General features: G+C 48.6%; 6 protein-coding genes across 6 annotated transcripts; 4 read left to right on the forward strand and 2 right to left on the reverse strand.

Moving 5' to 3' along the window:
* The first annotated feature begins 204 nt into the window (after positions 1 to 204).
* On the forward strand, positions 205 to 5628 carry K444DRAFT_593191 (NACHT and WD domain protein). The gene is made up of 3 exons (XM_024878292.1): positions 205 to 361; positions 422 to 2245; positions 2297 to 5628. Exons 1-3 carry the CDS (start codon positions 359 to 361, stop codon positions 5342 to 5344), a joined length of 4875 nt encoding a protein of 1624 aa, XP_024733613.1. The 5' UTR covers positions 205 to 358; the 3' UTR covers positions 5345 to 5628.
* A 1520-nt stretch (positions 5629 to 7148) lies between these two features.
* Positions 7149 to 8019, reverse strand: K444DRAFT_665213 (uncharacterized protein). Its single transcript, XM_024887053.1, has 2 exons — positions 7584 to 8019; positions 7149 to 7524 (listed from the first exon to the last, which is right to left on the reverse strand). The coding sequence occupies exons 1-2, from the start codon at positions 7929 to 7931 to the stop codon at positions 7339 to 7341; spliced, it is 534 nt and encodes a 177-aa protein (XP_024733614.1). The 5' UTR covers positions 7932 to 8019; the 3' UTR covers positions 7149 to 7338.
* Positions 8020 to 9687: 1668 nt separating this feature from the next.
* On the forward strand, positions 9688 to 10533 carry K444DRAFT_615120 (uncharacterized protein). Its single transcript, XM_024880663.1, has 2 exons — positions 9688 to 10437; positions 10494 to 10533. Exon 1 carries the CDS (start codon positions 9885 to 9887, stop codon positions 10395 to 10397), a length of 513 nt encoding a protein of 170 aa, XP_024733615.1. The 5' UTR covers positions 9688 to 9884; the 3' UTR covers positions 10398 to 10437; positions 10494 to 10533.
* Positions 10534 to 10744: 211 nt separating this feature from the next.
* On the reverse strand, positions 10745 to 12466 carry K444DRAFT_631884 (uncharacterized protein; the record flags this gene model as incomplete). Its single annotated transcript, XM_024883424.1, has 5 exons — positions 10745 to 10840; positions 10889 to 10978; positions 11029 to 11678; positions 11770 to 12231; positions 12289 to 12466. 5 exons carry the CDS (start codon positions 12464 to 12466, stop codon positions 10745 to 10747), a joined length of 1476 nt encoding a protein of 491 aa, XP_024733616.1.
* A 156-nt stretch (positions 12467 to 12622) lies between these two features.
* Positions 12623 to 14797, forward strand: K444DRAFT_653933 (acetyl-CoA synthetase-like protein). The gene is made up of 2 exons (XM_024885911.1): positions 12623 to 14227; positions 14308 to 14797. The coding sequence occupies exons 1-2, from the start codon at positions 12782 to 12784 to the stop codon at positions 14410 to 14412; spliced, it is 1551 nt and encodes a 516-aa protein (XP_024733617.1). The 5' UTR covers positions 12623 to 12781; the 3' UTR covers positions 14413 to 14797.
* Positions 14460 to 14994, forward strand: K444DRAFT_33320 (uncharacterized protein). Its single transcript, XM_024871973.1, has one exon. The coding sequence runs from the start codon at positions 14552 to 14554 to the stop codon at positions 14891 to 14893; it is 342 nt and encodes a 113-aa protein (XP_024733618.1). The 5' UTR covers positions 14460 to 14551; the 3' UTR covers positions 14894 to 14994.
* The last annotated feature ends 1 nt before the right edge of the window (position 14995 follows it).

Here is a 14995-nt window from a genome sequence, read left to right on the forward strand (position 1 = left end):
ATAATTGATTCTACCTTATAATTTTATATTATTCTATTTGGATAAGTGGTTATGGAGTAATTAATTATTAAAGTTCCGGGCGAAATGCGAATTCGCATGTTTTTGATGCGGGACGTGTTTTGGTGCGGGGTATCGGTTAAGCGAGTTCGCGATACTTATGGGCGGCACGAGTAACTCCAAGCGCTTCAATTGCTCCAATGGAACCCCGGGGATGACTACGGGCTGATTCGGGGCGGTTTCCTGGCGGTCTTCCAGCCTCGTGTCTCTCAACTCATGAACTCCGCCCCGAGTCCATCCAGAGCCCAATGCTGTGGCAACATCATGCAACCTTACACTTGCACCTGCAATCCAGACTGTCATGGTTAGTCCTCTGCGCCTGTCCCATGAGACACAAAGTGACTAACGATTCACTGTTCTCCAGTTCCGGAAACTCGTACGCCTGGGGAAAAAACGGGGCGATGAAGCTCATGAGCCGCGATTTCACCAGAGCGCACCAGAATCCAGCAAGCCCAACTTCGGCTCGTCGGACACATCCCTCGAGGAGCATATTGAATCCATATCATTACGAACAAATACCTCTGCTGCCGAGAGCCAGCACCCTCATGAAAACAGCCAGCCGGAAACAGGCCCATTGGGTTTAAATGTCGTCTATACTCCAGAAAATGGACACAAGGCAGATATCGTTTTCCTACATGGCCTTGGAGGGACTAGTCGCATGACATGGTCGAAGGATAAAGATCCGGACCTCTTCTGGCCGCTTACTTTTCTGCCCCTCGAACCAGATATCTGCCTGGCCAGGATTCTGACTTTTGGATACAATGCTTCCGTCCACAGAGCAGGTAATGTCGGCACCTCGATACTGGACTTTGCCAAAGGTCTGCTCTTTGACCTCAAGTACGCGAAGGATGAGCAAAAGGAGGACCTGAACATGGGAAGCGTGCCTCTGATATTTGTTGTCCACAGTATGGGAGGACTTATCGTGAAGGAAGCATACATGCAAGGTCAGAACGATCCTGAATATGAATCCATCATCAAAGCCATTTCTGCAATCGCCTTTCTTGCCACACCACATCGCGGTACGGAGTTGGCCAATATTTTGAACCGTATCTTGCAATCTGCCATGGTCACAAATTCAAAGCAATATATATCAGACCTCGCGAAGAACTCGTTTACGTTACAAAAGCTCAACGAGCAGTTTCGTCATATTGCACCCAAGCTGGATATTGTTTCCTTATATGAAACTCGACCAACGTCGATTGGACTGAAGAATGCCCGAGTTATGATACTTGAAAAAGACTCCTCTGTGCTTGGGTACCCTGGGGAGACCTCAAAGGCATTAGACGCTGATCACCACGGCGTTTGCAAGTACGACAGTCCTCGAGACCCAAATTATATCACTATCAGAAATGTCTTGAAGTCAATCATAAGCAAGATCATTTCAAGTACAGCGAACAAGCGGCCTCCAACAACGCGAAGAGAATCACACGATTTGAAATCCTTGTTGGCTATCACGGAACTGCCGGGCGTGGACTATAGCTTCTTTCGAGATCAATGGGTTCACGGGACCAGTGATTGGATCCTCCAAGATAAAAAATATCTCGATTGGGTACATGATCCGGGCCCGTCACCACGCCTGCTGTGGATAAACGGTGGGCCGGCATCAGGGAAGTCTGTGATATCCTCTTTCATTATTAATGACCTTGTGGAACAGGGGGCCTCTGTGCAATACTTCTTCGTCAGATTTGGCTATCAAAAGAAACGGTGTCTAAGCTTGGTGCTGCGCTCAATCGCCTACCAGATCGCACAAACCTGGCCGGATTTCTCACACAAAATTACTGAGCTTAAAGGTGAAGGCTTCGAGTTCGAAACAGCCGACCAGAGGACCATTTGGGAACGCATCTTCAAGCTAATACTTTTCAATATGGAAGAACAGCGGGAGCCACTGTATTGGATCATTGATGGTCTTGACGAAGCAGATGATCCCCGGGCAGTTATTAGATTTCTTTCCAGCATCTCCTCGCCCTCGATACCGATTCGAATCTTGCTTGTGGGGCGAAATTCCTCGGACATGGAGGCTGCTTTCCAGAAAGTCCCGAAGTCACTGAATCTACGTTCTATTAGCATTGAAGGCCACTTGGAAGACATGCGCTGTTATATTCGTCAGGAACTCAGCATGTCTGGTAGTGCTGAATTCAAGGAGAGCATTGTAGAGCGATTGGTGGAAGGAGCACAAAACAACTTCCTTGTGAGAAGTTTATCTTTCCGGTTAACTTATCAAGCAATACTGACTGTTTAGTGGGTGCGACTTGTTGTTGATAAAGTGAACACGTGTCACACCCGCCCTGACGTTGAGCGCGCTCTCGAAGAATTACCAGCTGGCATGGAAGCACTTTATGATCGGATGGCACGATCACTCGCTCAGAGTCTATCAGTAACAGATAGAGCGTTTGCATCAACCATTCTACAATGTGTCACCTGTTCATTACGGGTGCTGACTGTTACCGAACTGTCACAGGCATTAGATCAGAACACGACTGAAATGCTGGAATCGCTAGACTTTCAGCGGTCCGTTATAGATCTATGCCGGGGCTTCGTCGTTATTGACAATGGTGGTAATGTTGACATGGTCCATCAAACAGCTCGGGAATACTTGCTCAGCAGCGACGACCACCCTTTCCACCTTGATCCCTATGCCGCTCACCATCAAATGTTCTTGAGTTGTATGCGGTGTCTCATGGCTCCCGGTCTTCGAGCAAAGCTTGGCCGGAGTCAAAAGCCCGAATTTCTCGAATATGCTGCGACTTTGTGGTCCTCGCATCTCATATCGACGCCAATCGATTGTGAGCAGGTATTCCAAGTGATGAAGAAGTTCTTCACTGGCCATTGGGTTTTAACCTGGATTTATGCACTTGCAACCAGTAACCAGCTGCGTGTTCTTGTCCAAGCATCGAAAAATCTTTCAAAGTACACTGCCAAACGAAAAGTATATGATTCTGCACGCAATGAACGCCGAATCGTGGAGCAAGAACTTCTGGAAAGCTGGGCTGTGGATCTTCTAAAGATCGTCGGCAAGTTTGGAACAAATCTGCGTCGAAATCCCGAGTCGATCTACAAAATTGTACCTCCTTTCTGCCCACAAAATTCTTCAATCTACCAGCTATTCGGCAAGGTGGAGGCCAAGAGCTTGGTGGTGTCAGGACTATCAACAGACAGCTGGGACGATTCACTTGCACGTATGTCCCTCGGGTATGGCACCCGTTCATCATCCATCATGGCAGTCGGATCTCAAGTTGCGGTTCTGGCAACGCCGGGGAGTATTTTCATGTATGACTCTTCTACCTTTGAAGAAACGGCACTCAGTCCCTTTACACATGGCGAGAGGGTGTACAGGATGGAATTTAACAGCACTGCGACAATGTTTGCAACGTATGGCTACCGGACTGTGAAATTCTGGGAGACTGCTACCGGGAAATGCAAGATATCCGTGGAGACGCTCCAATCACGACCTAGACCACTTGCTATGCTCTTCGTCAAGAATAACACTGAGCTTTTTGTTGGCTTCGAAGACAGGAAGATCAGGTCCCTCGATTTGAATCAATCCACTTCTCCAACTTGGCAGCTTGTGGCCGAGCTGGAAGAGGAAGAGCTTGAAGGGCACAACTTGAACTCATCGAGTTATATGGCCTTAAATAGGGATGGAAGCCTGATTGCCGTGGCTTACCGAGGACACCCACTTTCAGCATGGGAGATTGATGGACAATTGCATATTGGCCACTGCTGGAGAAAACGGGAAGAGATTTGCAGGGGCGAAGTAATCGAAGCTGTCTGGCATCCACATACTCCAGAATTACTTGGTCTTTACATTGAAGGTGTAGTCTTCAAATGGCGCCCATACGAGAATGAAGTTGACGAGATTGCCACCGGGGCATCTAGACTAGCGATCAGCAGAGATGGTATACTTTTCGCTACCGGTGATGTGCGTGGTACCGTGAAAGTCTTCACAACTTCCGGCTTCTCTCCTATTTATCAATTAACATCTCAGGAAAACGTGCTTGGCCTGATATTCAGTCCTGACCTTCGCCGCTTTTATGATATCAGGGGCTATTATGCCAACGCTTGGGAGCCAAATGCTCTGATGAAATTTGCGGAGCATACAGGGAAAGATAACGAGAGTGAAGCGGACAGCATTGCTCAAAGTTCCACCGCATACACGAGCAAATCTCAAAGTATCGATGCCATCACAGCACTTGCCTGCTCTCCTACAGGTCGCCTTTATTGCTGTGGTACGGAGAAAGGCACTGTACGTTTACACAACGCACAGGGGAGTAAAATTGCGGATCTGTTTATTTCCGAGGGTGTCGTGAGCATCGAGCAGATCGCCTGGAGTATGGATGGTCGATATATCTCCTTCTCCGATTCAGATGAACAAGTCGTCATAATGTCAATAAGTTCTGGTGCTGGGGCTACAGCCCCAATTGTGGAGACCGCAGCCAAAATTGAGGTTGAGATCAAGCAGGGGGGCATTCTACAATTACTATTTCATCTGGATTCAAGCCAGCTTTTGGTCCACAATGCTTCAACAACACACGTCATCTCACTGACTACTTACTCAATAACACACTCATTGGAGGCGCCCAAGAGTCCTCGCAAATGGATCAATCATCCTCAAGACCCAGCTTTGGTCATTGGCTTTGGTCCTCTGGCCATCCACATTTTGGACTGGGCACTAGTCAAAAGCTGTGTATACACATTCGAGCTTCCACTATATCTGAGCCTGCCATCAAATCCGACAAGGTCATTGGACCAAGCTAAGGTCGATCGAGTCTTCCTAACCTCTGACAAAAAGCACACCTTGGTTCAGATGTCATCCTTAAAACAAGGATCCCAGGAAAAGACGTTCTTAATGTTCAAAATATCGTCATTCTCAACTTCTACGACCCCACCCCCAGAGGATGAGCAGAAAAGGAGCCCAAAAATAATAACACCGACTATCCTGCCTTCGAGAATCTCCGCCCAAATCGCCCTCGCTTTCTCCTTCCTCTCCCATGATCGCCTTGTATTCCTTTCCAAAACCTTTTCGATTTGTACCTGGCAAGTCACACCAGATGGAGAACCGCTCTCATTTTCCGTTCCAAGCGCCAGATCTGAGGTTGTGGCTACAAAGAGCAACACAGCTGTCTCCAGTGCTGTCGCTGGGGAAATGCCCAAGGAGCTTTTCTCGCTGCCCGGAGATTGGATTAGTAGAGACTGCTTGGTTTTGTGTTCTGTCTGGGGTGTGGAGAAATCTTTTCTGTGTCCGAGGAATGGGGAGATTGCTGTTGTGAAGTGCGCTGCCTTGGCTTGAGAGTTGTTGTAATTTTTCTGTAAATGGTTCTTTCAAGCTCATATGATATGATACCTTCTACATTGGCTAGGGGTGCTTTACCAGTGCCGAGCGAGTGTCCAGCCGAACGACAAGGACGTGTGGGGAGGTGGAAATTTCCGATATGCAGAGAAAGCAGGCACAGCGAGGCAAGTGCTCATAGCTTCTCCAGCAATAACCAGCCTTGCAGACCGCAAAGCAAAGTTGTACAGTAGTGGAAACTCCAGTAAGACAGGTCAATAATATAATTCGATTTCGAAGTGCATACCTACTTGTTCTTAGACAATTCTTTTATTACTTCCACCTGAAAGTCGCATCGCTTCCACATTTGGCTTCACTGGCAAACCCAACTCCACCCGTGCTTTATAGACCTGCTCAATCCACTGCTTGTATGCTTTCCTCCGTTTATCTCCCGGATCGAATGGTGCACTCGATCAAAGATATTTTCCTCAGATTTGGAAGTGTCCGCTTTGTTTTCCGCCAGTAAGCTCCATCGGCCATGCTGTATCTTCTACGAATATGGAGAGGGATGAGAATGAAGTGTATTACTCTCCATCGTCAAGAGTACCCGCGCCCCTGGGAGCAATAGCAGTATCAAGTCCTTAAAGAATCTAGGAGAAATGATTAGCAGCAAGCTCAAGCAGTGCACGAGGACGACAGGTAACGAACCGTGAGCGTTTCCAATGATGGCGGTAGTAGGTGTGCCATCCTATTTCTTGCTAATGGACCACCCCGATCCGACACAAATTAGCAAAGCGACGGGATATCCAGTCTCTTCAAAAAAGTAAAATAGCTCAGATCGGCCCGTGAGCCATCATGACCTGGCCACTGGAAGTTTTGTCTAACAAGGCAAAATCTGACAACGCAGATTTGATTTGATCCAATAATTGAGATAACAAGCCTGGAGATACAGTTGTGACCAATTTGTGACTTTGCTCTTCTTGACCGGGAAGGTAAGTGGTCCGGGAGGTGAGATTCAGAAATACAGCGAGCAATATATTTAATGAGGACAAAGGCACGGGGGCGCGAAATTTTAGCTCTCGAAGTGTTGGATTCGAGTACTCTCGTAAAGGGAGTATTTTGGATAAGCTAGGTGTTTCGGAATGGATGAACATACTCTTTAGATGAGGGAGAGATACGTACTTCGCCATGCCTTCAGTGGTGAACTCGGCGATAGCGAGATTTACAGTCGACAACGGATTCATGGAACCGGTGGCGACGAAATTGTTTGGAAAAATATCATCCTCATGCTCGTAGCCCGAATATCCCATAAGGCTGAGTGTTCTTAAGCCTTGAAGCTCGCCGAGTATTCTCTCGACGGACTCGTAAACTTGGCGGTATGCCTCCTCAAAATCAAGTCTCATATCTTGTACCACCAATGCAAGCTCTGGATGCTCGGCAATACTCCACAAGAAGAGTTCGAACTTCTTTCCATCCGGACATGAATTGAGGAAGACGTAACGAAATAATAGTATTCGAATGGCCTCGCTGAAATGGCGGGATTAGGGTGAGAGGCTACATAGTAGCCGTTCTCATTAACAAAGTATGACAAGATCTCAGACAGAATTTCGTCAGGGATCTTGAATAGGAGAGATTCGAGCCTTGTTGTTAGTGAGGTGATTGAGAAAATGGGTTTGTGAGGGCATATTCAGGGTAAGGATATGACTTCAGGATTCAGATATCCTTTTTGCCATAGTCCAGGTCACAGATCGCTGATACGCCTCCATCAACACCCCTTAGTGAACGTCGGGGAGAAAAGTAGCAAGTGCTTGGTTCCAAGCCCATGGAAGATTTGGTTGTTCTTTTAATTCTAAGAAAAGCTAAATTCGCCCATATTCTTCTCTCGGCGTTGAATGTAACTGGCTCACGATCAGGAAATAAAGGCAAAGCTCGCTACAAAACTTTCAGACGAACAAAAAGTCAAGGATCCCCCGCGGGGCATTCCATGCAAGCCACAAGAAGCTCAACCAACAAGACTAGAAAGTGGCAGAAGCAGTGGCGAACGCAGCATCGATAGAAGCTTGCAAGGTGGCAATAGAAACAGAATCAGCAGAATCAAGCGCAGCCTCAAGAGCAGCAAACAGAGCATTGGTATCGGTAGTCAATGTTGTGAGAGCTCCAGCAACAGTCGAAGTGTATCCGGCTGAGGAGATGGTAGAAGCCTGATCAAAACCATTAATCATCTCGTCAAGACTAGCAACCCATCGTCACGGGGACTTACCTTGGCATCCAGATCACTCAATAGAGTAATGATCTTTGGGGTGAGAGTGGTCACAGCGGCCAAGATGCTATCAGAGTCTGCGGAGCTGAAAGTTCCCGACGAAGTTGTGTCAGAGGTTGCCGTGGTGATCGCTGACTCGAGGGAATCCACAGTGATAGCGAGAGCGAGAGATTGGAAGAGACCACCAGTATATGCAAGAGCGTCACTGGTGAGAGTAGCTACATCTGAGCTGATACTGGCGATGTCCGAGAGGACAGTGGTAGCGCTTCTCTTGGTCTTGGTGACTGGGAGGGCCGAGGTGAAGCTGGAGGCGAGGAGGAGAGGAAGGAGGGTGCTGATGAGTTGCATCTTGAGAAGATATGAGCTGCTGATTAGGTGAGTGGGATTGCTTGGAGAGAATATTGTAATAGAAACTAATGGTTGCTTTCGAAACCGAGAATTCTGCTGCTTGCCACTAGGCTTTTATACACTTCGAGGCATACGGGCTTCTGAATGGGATGCATCCGGGGTGAAAGCTTGTTTGGAAAGGCCCAAGATCCAGGAAATGCAAAAAGTCGACGATGGATAGGCCGAGGTGGTCAGCATGGGAACAATTGAGTTCAAAGCTTCTGATTACCAAGTGCGTGCGGTAGATTCTCTCTGATGCAGAAACGACACGGGCATCCACGTCGTCCCCCTCAACATCTAGACCAGCTGGCACCTATGGCAGTGGGTAAGAGTGGATTCTCATTACGAGAGAGAAACGATCAAGCCTTGAACTCAGAGCACATGTGAGGTTTGTTGCGCCGAGGATGATAAGTCTCATGAAGAATGGATCTTGAAGGACTGAGTTCACCCCAATGCCCACAGTGAGACGCCTCACGTGGAGCTTGCAAAAGTTGACATACATCGGAGATGTACCTGAGCAGTCACCGCGAAGTGTGATTAAGCAACGTTGCGGGGTAAATCAGGGGGCCTGATCGGATCATCGTTATAAGCTAGGAAGAGGCCTAGAAAGGAAAGGTACCAATCTGTGTTCGGCCCATGGGGTCGCAACCTTCTCTTCGATAGGTGGATCTGGTCATCGAAATATGCGAGACAGGCTGTGCGACTGAAAGGAAAGCAACACAGGTGCATGCAAATATTCCCTGCAGTGGCTACCCCACCTGCCGAATTGAAGATATATCGACCGCCGATAATGAACTACCTGGGGCTATAGCACTGACAAGCACTCAAAAGACTCGCTGAGAGAAACCACAGAGTCCTATTTGCTGAGTATAATAAAGCAAAAGTGGGCTTGAGAAGCTCTCGGTGCCCGACTTGTGCCATTGACTCTCATTGTTTAAGACGATTGGACTAGTCTTTCAAGTTCACTTGACCACCTTCAAAGGAGTGCAACTTGCAACGCATACGATAAAGATGTTCTTCTCCAACACTGGGCTAGATGGCGCGAGCTTGGGGGCAGAGGACGTCATCGGAGAGAGTGGAAACTTTTTGGAGGTGGGGGATGTCGACTATTCCCGAAGCAGCTCAAGTTCTAGATGAGAACTCCTCTCCGATGCACGTTTTCGCGGTGACCCGAAATACAATCAGATTGCATCACACCTGATCTTAATTGGCAAATGGTTGTCGACTTGAGATGCAAGGAGAGGAACGTGCATTGGGCTTCAAGACGCTGACTGACAACCGAACCAGCTTTCGCTTCGTGACTTCCTTCCGCGCATGAGGAAGGCGGCGCTGTGTCGCTCTCTTAGTGGTGAGCTCTTCAGGCAAAATGGTATCTGATCACAGATCAAGATAGGTTAAGTTGACACCCACGGCGTTCATGCGCTCATTCTCCGAAGCAGATGTGAATGACCGTGAACCAACTTCTCAGGAGACGATGGCCCCTTGATGACTCTCCTTTTTCCTTGCGAGCCCCTTCGCCCCTTTCCACCCTCCGGCCGGCCCGTCTGAATTATCTAGTGTCTGCCGCGTTTGAGTATGTTCTGAAAATACTTTCATGATGTCTGTGATCTTGAAAGCGATGTGCGGCCAGAAGTGTTTTGCACCCCTGTCAATGCGGCCTCCTTCGACCCCCCTTAATTCAAATCCTCACTTACTCTTCAAATTAACGTGGGGATCCATTTCACTCCAGACATACTTCTAGCTTGAGATCTTTCTTAGCCTAATTTCCTCTCATCTATTTGATACCACGATTTGCGACTGAGAAGTCCGTTTTCGCGATTCGAATCGCGATCTTCACCAAAAGCTGTTCGTCTGTCGAATTAGGAGCTTAATTGAAACCTAGGAGCTATTTTCACCGCCAAGCTCTCGTTGAAGATGTCAACCTCACCGAAAACGGCTCCAGTGTCACACAAGAGAACCAGCAGTGCTGCAGGCAACACCGCGGAAGAACCTCAAATTAAGCGCCAAGCTTCAGATACGGCAAATCCAGCATTCACTCTAAAGCCCAGGGTGGCTGATCAGGACCCTCACTATGTCTACGTCGTCATGGTAGACTCAAATCCGCAATATACGGAACCGATTTCAGACATTCACGCCATCTATGCCACTATCAAAGATGCCAACAACGCTGTGAAGGGCATTGTTAATAATGAGTATAATGAAGCTGAAGAGACGAAGCAAGGATGCGAAGATGATGGCCGTATTTACTGGTCATCTGATGATGCTGGAGAGGGCGAGCGAGTAGAGGTGTATATTCGAGTCCTGGAAGTGAAGCCCCCTGGATGCGAGCCGGAAAGGGAGTGGGAGAATGGTGGAGCGGATGATTTGGGATCTGGAGAGGATTATGGTGAGGAGAGGGACTCCGAGGAGGACGAGGGAGCGGAATGAGACGAGAAAAGTCCCGTGCTGTAAGATAGAAAGACCAGATGTGAGCATGTGATCTTGGAGTGAGAATTCGGATGAGAACTGATCTGAGATTCGAAGACAGGCAGGCATCATATTTCTTGTCTCTTTGGGATAAAAGCATAGCATTGGAAATTGTGATGAATACAAAAAGGTGGCAACACTAAAAATAATAAACAAGAGGGATTATGATGGCTCCCCAAAACCGTTTCCAAACACATATCTTGGTGCACTCTTATGCAGACGAATCTTCGCCGAGTTAGAAGACTTGTATCACAAGTGATGAACGCTAACGCGGGAAAAATATCTTGTATTTTTCTTTGAAAGATCTGCTATTCATAGATGCCCCCTTCAAATCTTTCCGTGTCGTAGAACAAAGCAGAGATGGTGTTGCCATTGAAAATACGCCCTTCGAGAGCGTTGACTGCCTAAATAAATGTCAACTATCAGCAGACCAAAATAAGGATATGACTTACCCTCAGAGCAGACAGCTGGCTTGTAAACTTCACGAAGACTTTCGGCGCAGCTCCGTGACGATCAATGTAGACACGTTCCACTCGTCCATACTAATTCAAGTCTGTTAGAATTTGGAGTTTCTTCAAAGGGGATATTTTACCTTTTCACCACATTCGTCACCAATCTCCTGCATCAGCCCTCCATCTCCATCACCCTCTAGCTCGGAATCAAGATCCATATTATCCACCATGCCCCTAAGCACGATAACCTCAGACATCGGCCCAAACTTGCCAGCATCTGTCTCCCTCTCAGGAGCATTCTTCTTGCCTCCAATGATCTTCCCTCGTCCACCTGGATCTCGGAATCCACCGCCTTCAGCATCTGACTTCTTCTTGCGCTTCTCAATTTGCACCCGAAGTGGATTGACGATTCCAGAGCCATCGGCTCCCAACCCCTTTCCTTTGCTCCATCCATACTTGGACATAAGCCGTTCTGCAAATCCTCGTTGGCCTGGCCGAAGTGATCTCGGGGCTTCTTCAGTATTTGATGATTCTTCTTCTCCATCCTCCTCTTCTGCGTTCAGAGCTTTTTCCAACTCTGCTTCTGAACTTGGTATCTCGCTAGGAGGTGGTGGGAGGTTGTATCGGACTGGTGCTCGAGATATTGCTCCTGCAGGTAATGGCTCTGGAGGTGTTGATGGCGGTGGGGGATTTTCAGGTAGAGGCGGTGGAGGAGGGACGTGTTCTGATGGGAGCGCTGGGCTGTAGCTATCTGAATTATTGTCTTCTGCAGGCTTTCGAGGAGGTGAGTCTATAGGTGGAGGTGCAAAGGAGTAATTAGGGGGAGCAAATTGTTCTGCCATCATTAGTCCAGGGCATCAAGAATCCTTCGGGACACTTACTGCCCATCATTGGCCGGTAGTCTTCCTCATCGCTATCTTTATCACTCGCCGACTTTCGAGCCATCCTGTGTGCATAAAGTCTATCCTTCCATTCCCTGACCTCCCGGATTTTCTCGTCACTATGCTTGTATTCCTCATAGTTGTTTGGTCGTGTTGGGTCATAGATATCATCCCAGTCTTGTACGGCAACTTGCTCTTCCTTGGGCTTCCTCTTTCGTTTCCTCCCACCTCGCTGTCTCTTCTCTCCGCCATAGAAACCATTCACATCATCATCCTCAACCCCTGTCCAATCTGCCAATGTAGTCTTGGCGGGTGGCCTTGCTACGCTCGAAGCGGCTGCGGTCTGCGGGGAAGTCGTTCGCAGAGTTGTGCTGTCCAAAGGAGCGGCTTTTGGGAAGTTGGTCTTTGGTTTTGGCTTTTGCGACAATTGGGGTCTTTTGGTAGGTTGGAATCGCAGGGCAGCTGTCCAAGCCGGTCAGCAAGCTGAAAACACCGTTGCTATATCAGAATTGTAGCTACAAGGATCTATGGAGGGTTTCTTAGCTGAAGCTTCATCTGCTGATTCCGCAGGCTTGAAGACAACAGGTCTTTTGGATACGGTCGCAGATGAGGTGACACTGTCAGGATCGAGTAAATTGGCGTATAATGAGAGCCCACCGCCTCTCGCCGGAGGTGTTGGATTCGAAGAATTCGACATGATGAGTGGATGCTCTTTTTCAAGAAAGGCAGAGGTGGTCTGACATTGGTTCAAATCCACAGCCTCACCTACCAGGCTAGGATTAGTAAGCGAACTTCCCCCCTGGTAATAAAGCTCCTATCTCGGCGTTAGTGAAGAAGATCAAACAAACGTCACCAGACAATGAGAATTTAGTTATTTCTCAGTCATCTCCGTGGCAGAAACTCAATTTCTCTTAGTTGAACTTTATTTAAGCCAATTGCTCTGCTGGACAGCTGTATCCACCAAAATCTCATCCATTCACAATTTGTAAATACACCCACTCTCCGCAGTAAGATGGCAGCAACCACGCTCTCGAATGCCTTCTCTGCAGGAGACAATTCCACAGCAATCATAGTACCAAGCAAGCCCCAAGCTCTCGCAATATCCTACAAACAGCTCTCTGCCGAAGTCCTGTCCTTCCAAAAGAAGCTTGCCAAGCTCGGCGTCACACCCCAAGCCGCAGTGTCGATCGCCCTCCCCAACACATACGAATTCATCGTTGCGTTCTTAGCAGCTGCATGGCAGAGAGGCATTGCTGCTCCCCTAAACGCGGCATATAAGCAGGAAGAATTCGAATTTTATATCGACGATTTGAAGTCGGCTGTTGCTCTTGTGCCAAAAGGCTCCTTTGCACAAGATGGAGCTGCCGTTCGAGCAGCGAGGAAATACAAAGCTGCAATTGCAGAATGCTACTGGAACGGACGAGAAGTAGTTCTGGATTTGAAAGACGAAGGGAAGCTTAAGGGAAAGGGGAATCAAAAGGTCGAAAAGGCACAACCTGATGATATTGCCCTGGTGCTTCATACAAGCGGTACCACCGGACGCCCAAAGGCAGTGCCATTGACACACCGCAATCTCACGCGGACAATGAAGAACATCAAAGCCACGTACGACCTCAGCCCTGCGGACCGCACCATGCTCGTCATGCCCCTCTTCCACGTGCACGGCCTGCTCGCCGGCTTCCTTGCGCCTCTGTACTCAGGCGGCTCCGTGATCGTGCCACCCAAGTTCTCAGCCTCCGAGTTCTGGGACGACTTCATTACACACAAGGCGAATTGGTACACAGCAGTTCCTACAATCCATCAGATCCTCTTGAAGAACCCACCGCCTCACACCAAGCCCAAGATCCGCTTTATCAGATCATGTTCCTCCCCATTATCACCCACTACCTTCCACCAGCTGGAAGAAACATACGGTGCCCCCGTCCTCGAAGCCTACGCCATGACCGAAGCCGCCCACCAAATGACCTCCAATCCTCTTCCCCCCGGAAAGCGCCAACCAGGCTCTGTGGGAATCGGGCAAGGGGTCGAGGTTGCTATCCTAGACGGAGAAGGCAAGGAAGTGCCCCAAGGCTCCGAAGCCGAGATCTGTATCCGTGGTGAGAATGTCACCAAGGGATACCTGAACAACCCGGAAGCAAACAAGAGCTCTTTTACCGGCAATGGGTTCTTCCGTACCGGAGACCAGGGAAAGAAAGATAAAGATGGATATGTGATCATCACTGGCCGCATCAAGGAATTGATTAACAAGGGAGGGGAGAAAATCAGCCCCATTGAGCTTGATAATGTATTAGCAAGACACCCGAAGGTGGGCGAGGCAGTCAGTTTTGCCATCCCGGATGAAATGTATGGGCAAGAGGTAGCTGTGGCTGTTGTTCCAAAATCCGGACAGAAAATTACAGAGGAGGAGTTGAAGGATTGGGTTGCGGACAAGCTGGCAAAGTTCAAGGTGCCGAAGAAGGTTCGTCTTCCGCTACTCATTTCCCTTGTACCATTCTCCTTGCAGGCTTTCCTCGACTTAAGACTTAACGGGAAATCCAGGTATACTTCACAGACAACATGCCCAAGACAGCAACAGGCAAGATCCAGCGCCGCATCGTAGCTGACACGATGATGAAGCAAGACAAGCCCAAGGCCAAGCTGTAGGACCCTTTTTCCAGGAAAACGAAGACACGAAACAACGGAGGATGAATAGATTGTACATATACATATACCCAGACCGCCAATCCCACGATGAACATACGTCCCCCCTAAACCATAAATCCATCTACTCTCAAGACTTAACATGTCAAATCCCGATCCTCCCCCTTTCTTTCCCCTTCCAAACATTCCTCTCCCCTCCTCTCCTCTCAACCAGGCGAAAAGGGCTCACAACCATCATCCCATTCCCATTCCCATCCTCCACAACCAAACTCCCCTCTTTCAGCGCCGCATCCCCGTCCCCGTCCCGGCAAGCTGGCACTCGGGCACTTTGCAGCCTGGGGGGCGCCCGCCTCCCCGTGAACGTTTGCTCAGCTGCGCAGCTGCACACTGTACACCCCACAGACCGTGCAGTGCCAGTGCAGTGCCAGGGCTGAACAGCTGCATGCATCCCTTCGGAGCGAGGCTTACCGTACCACAAAAATAAAAAAACGGGGAACGCCACTGACGTTGACTTCTACAGCGTGGTTTTCCGAGAAAGAAAAGCAAGAAATTTTGAAAAAAGTGAAGAGAAAAAAACGCTTCATAA

The sequence above is a fragment of the Hyaloscypha bicolor genome, assembly GCF_002865645.1.
Source record: "Hyaloscypha bicolor E unplaced genomic scaffold K444scaffold_117, whole genome shotgun sequence".
Lineage (NCBI taxonomy): Eukaryota > Fungi > Ascomycota > Leotiomycetes > Helotiales > Hyaloscyphaceae > Hyaloscypha > Hyaloscypha bicolor.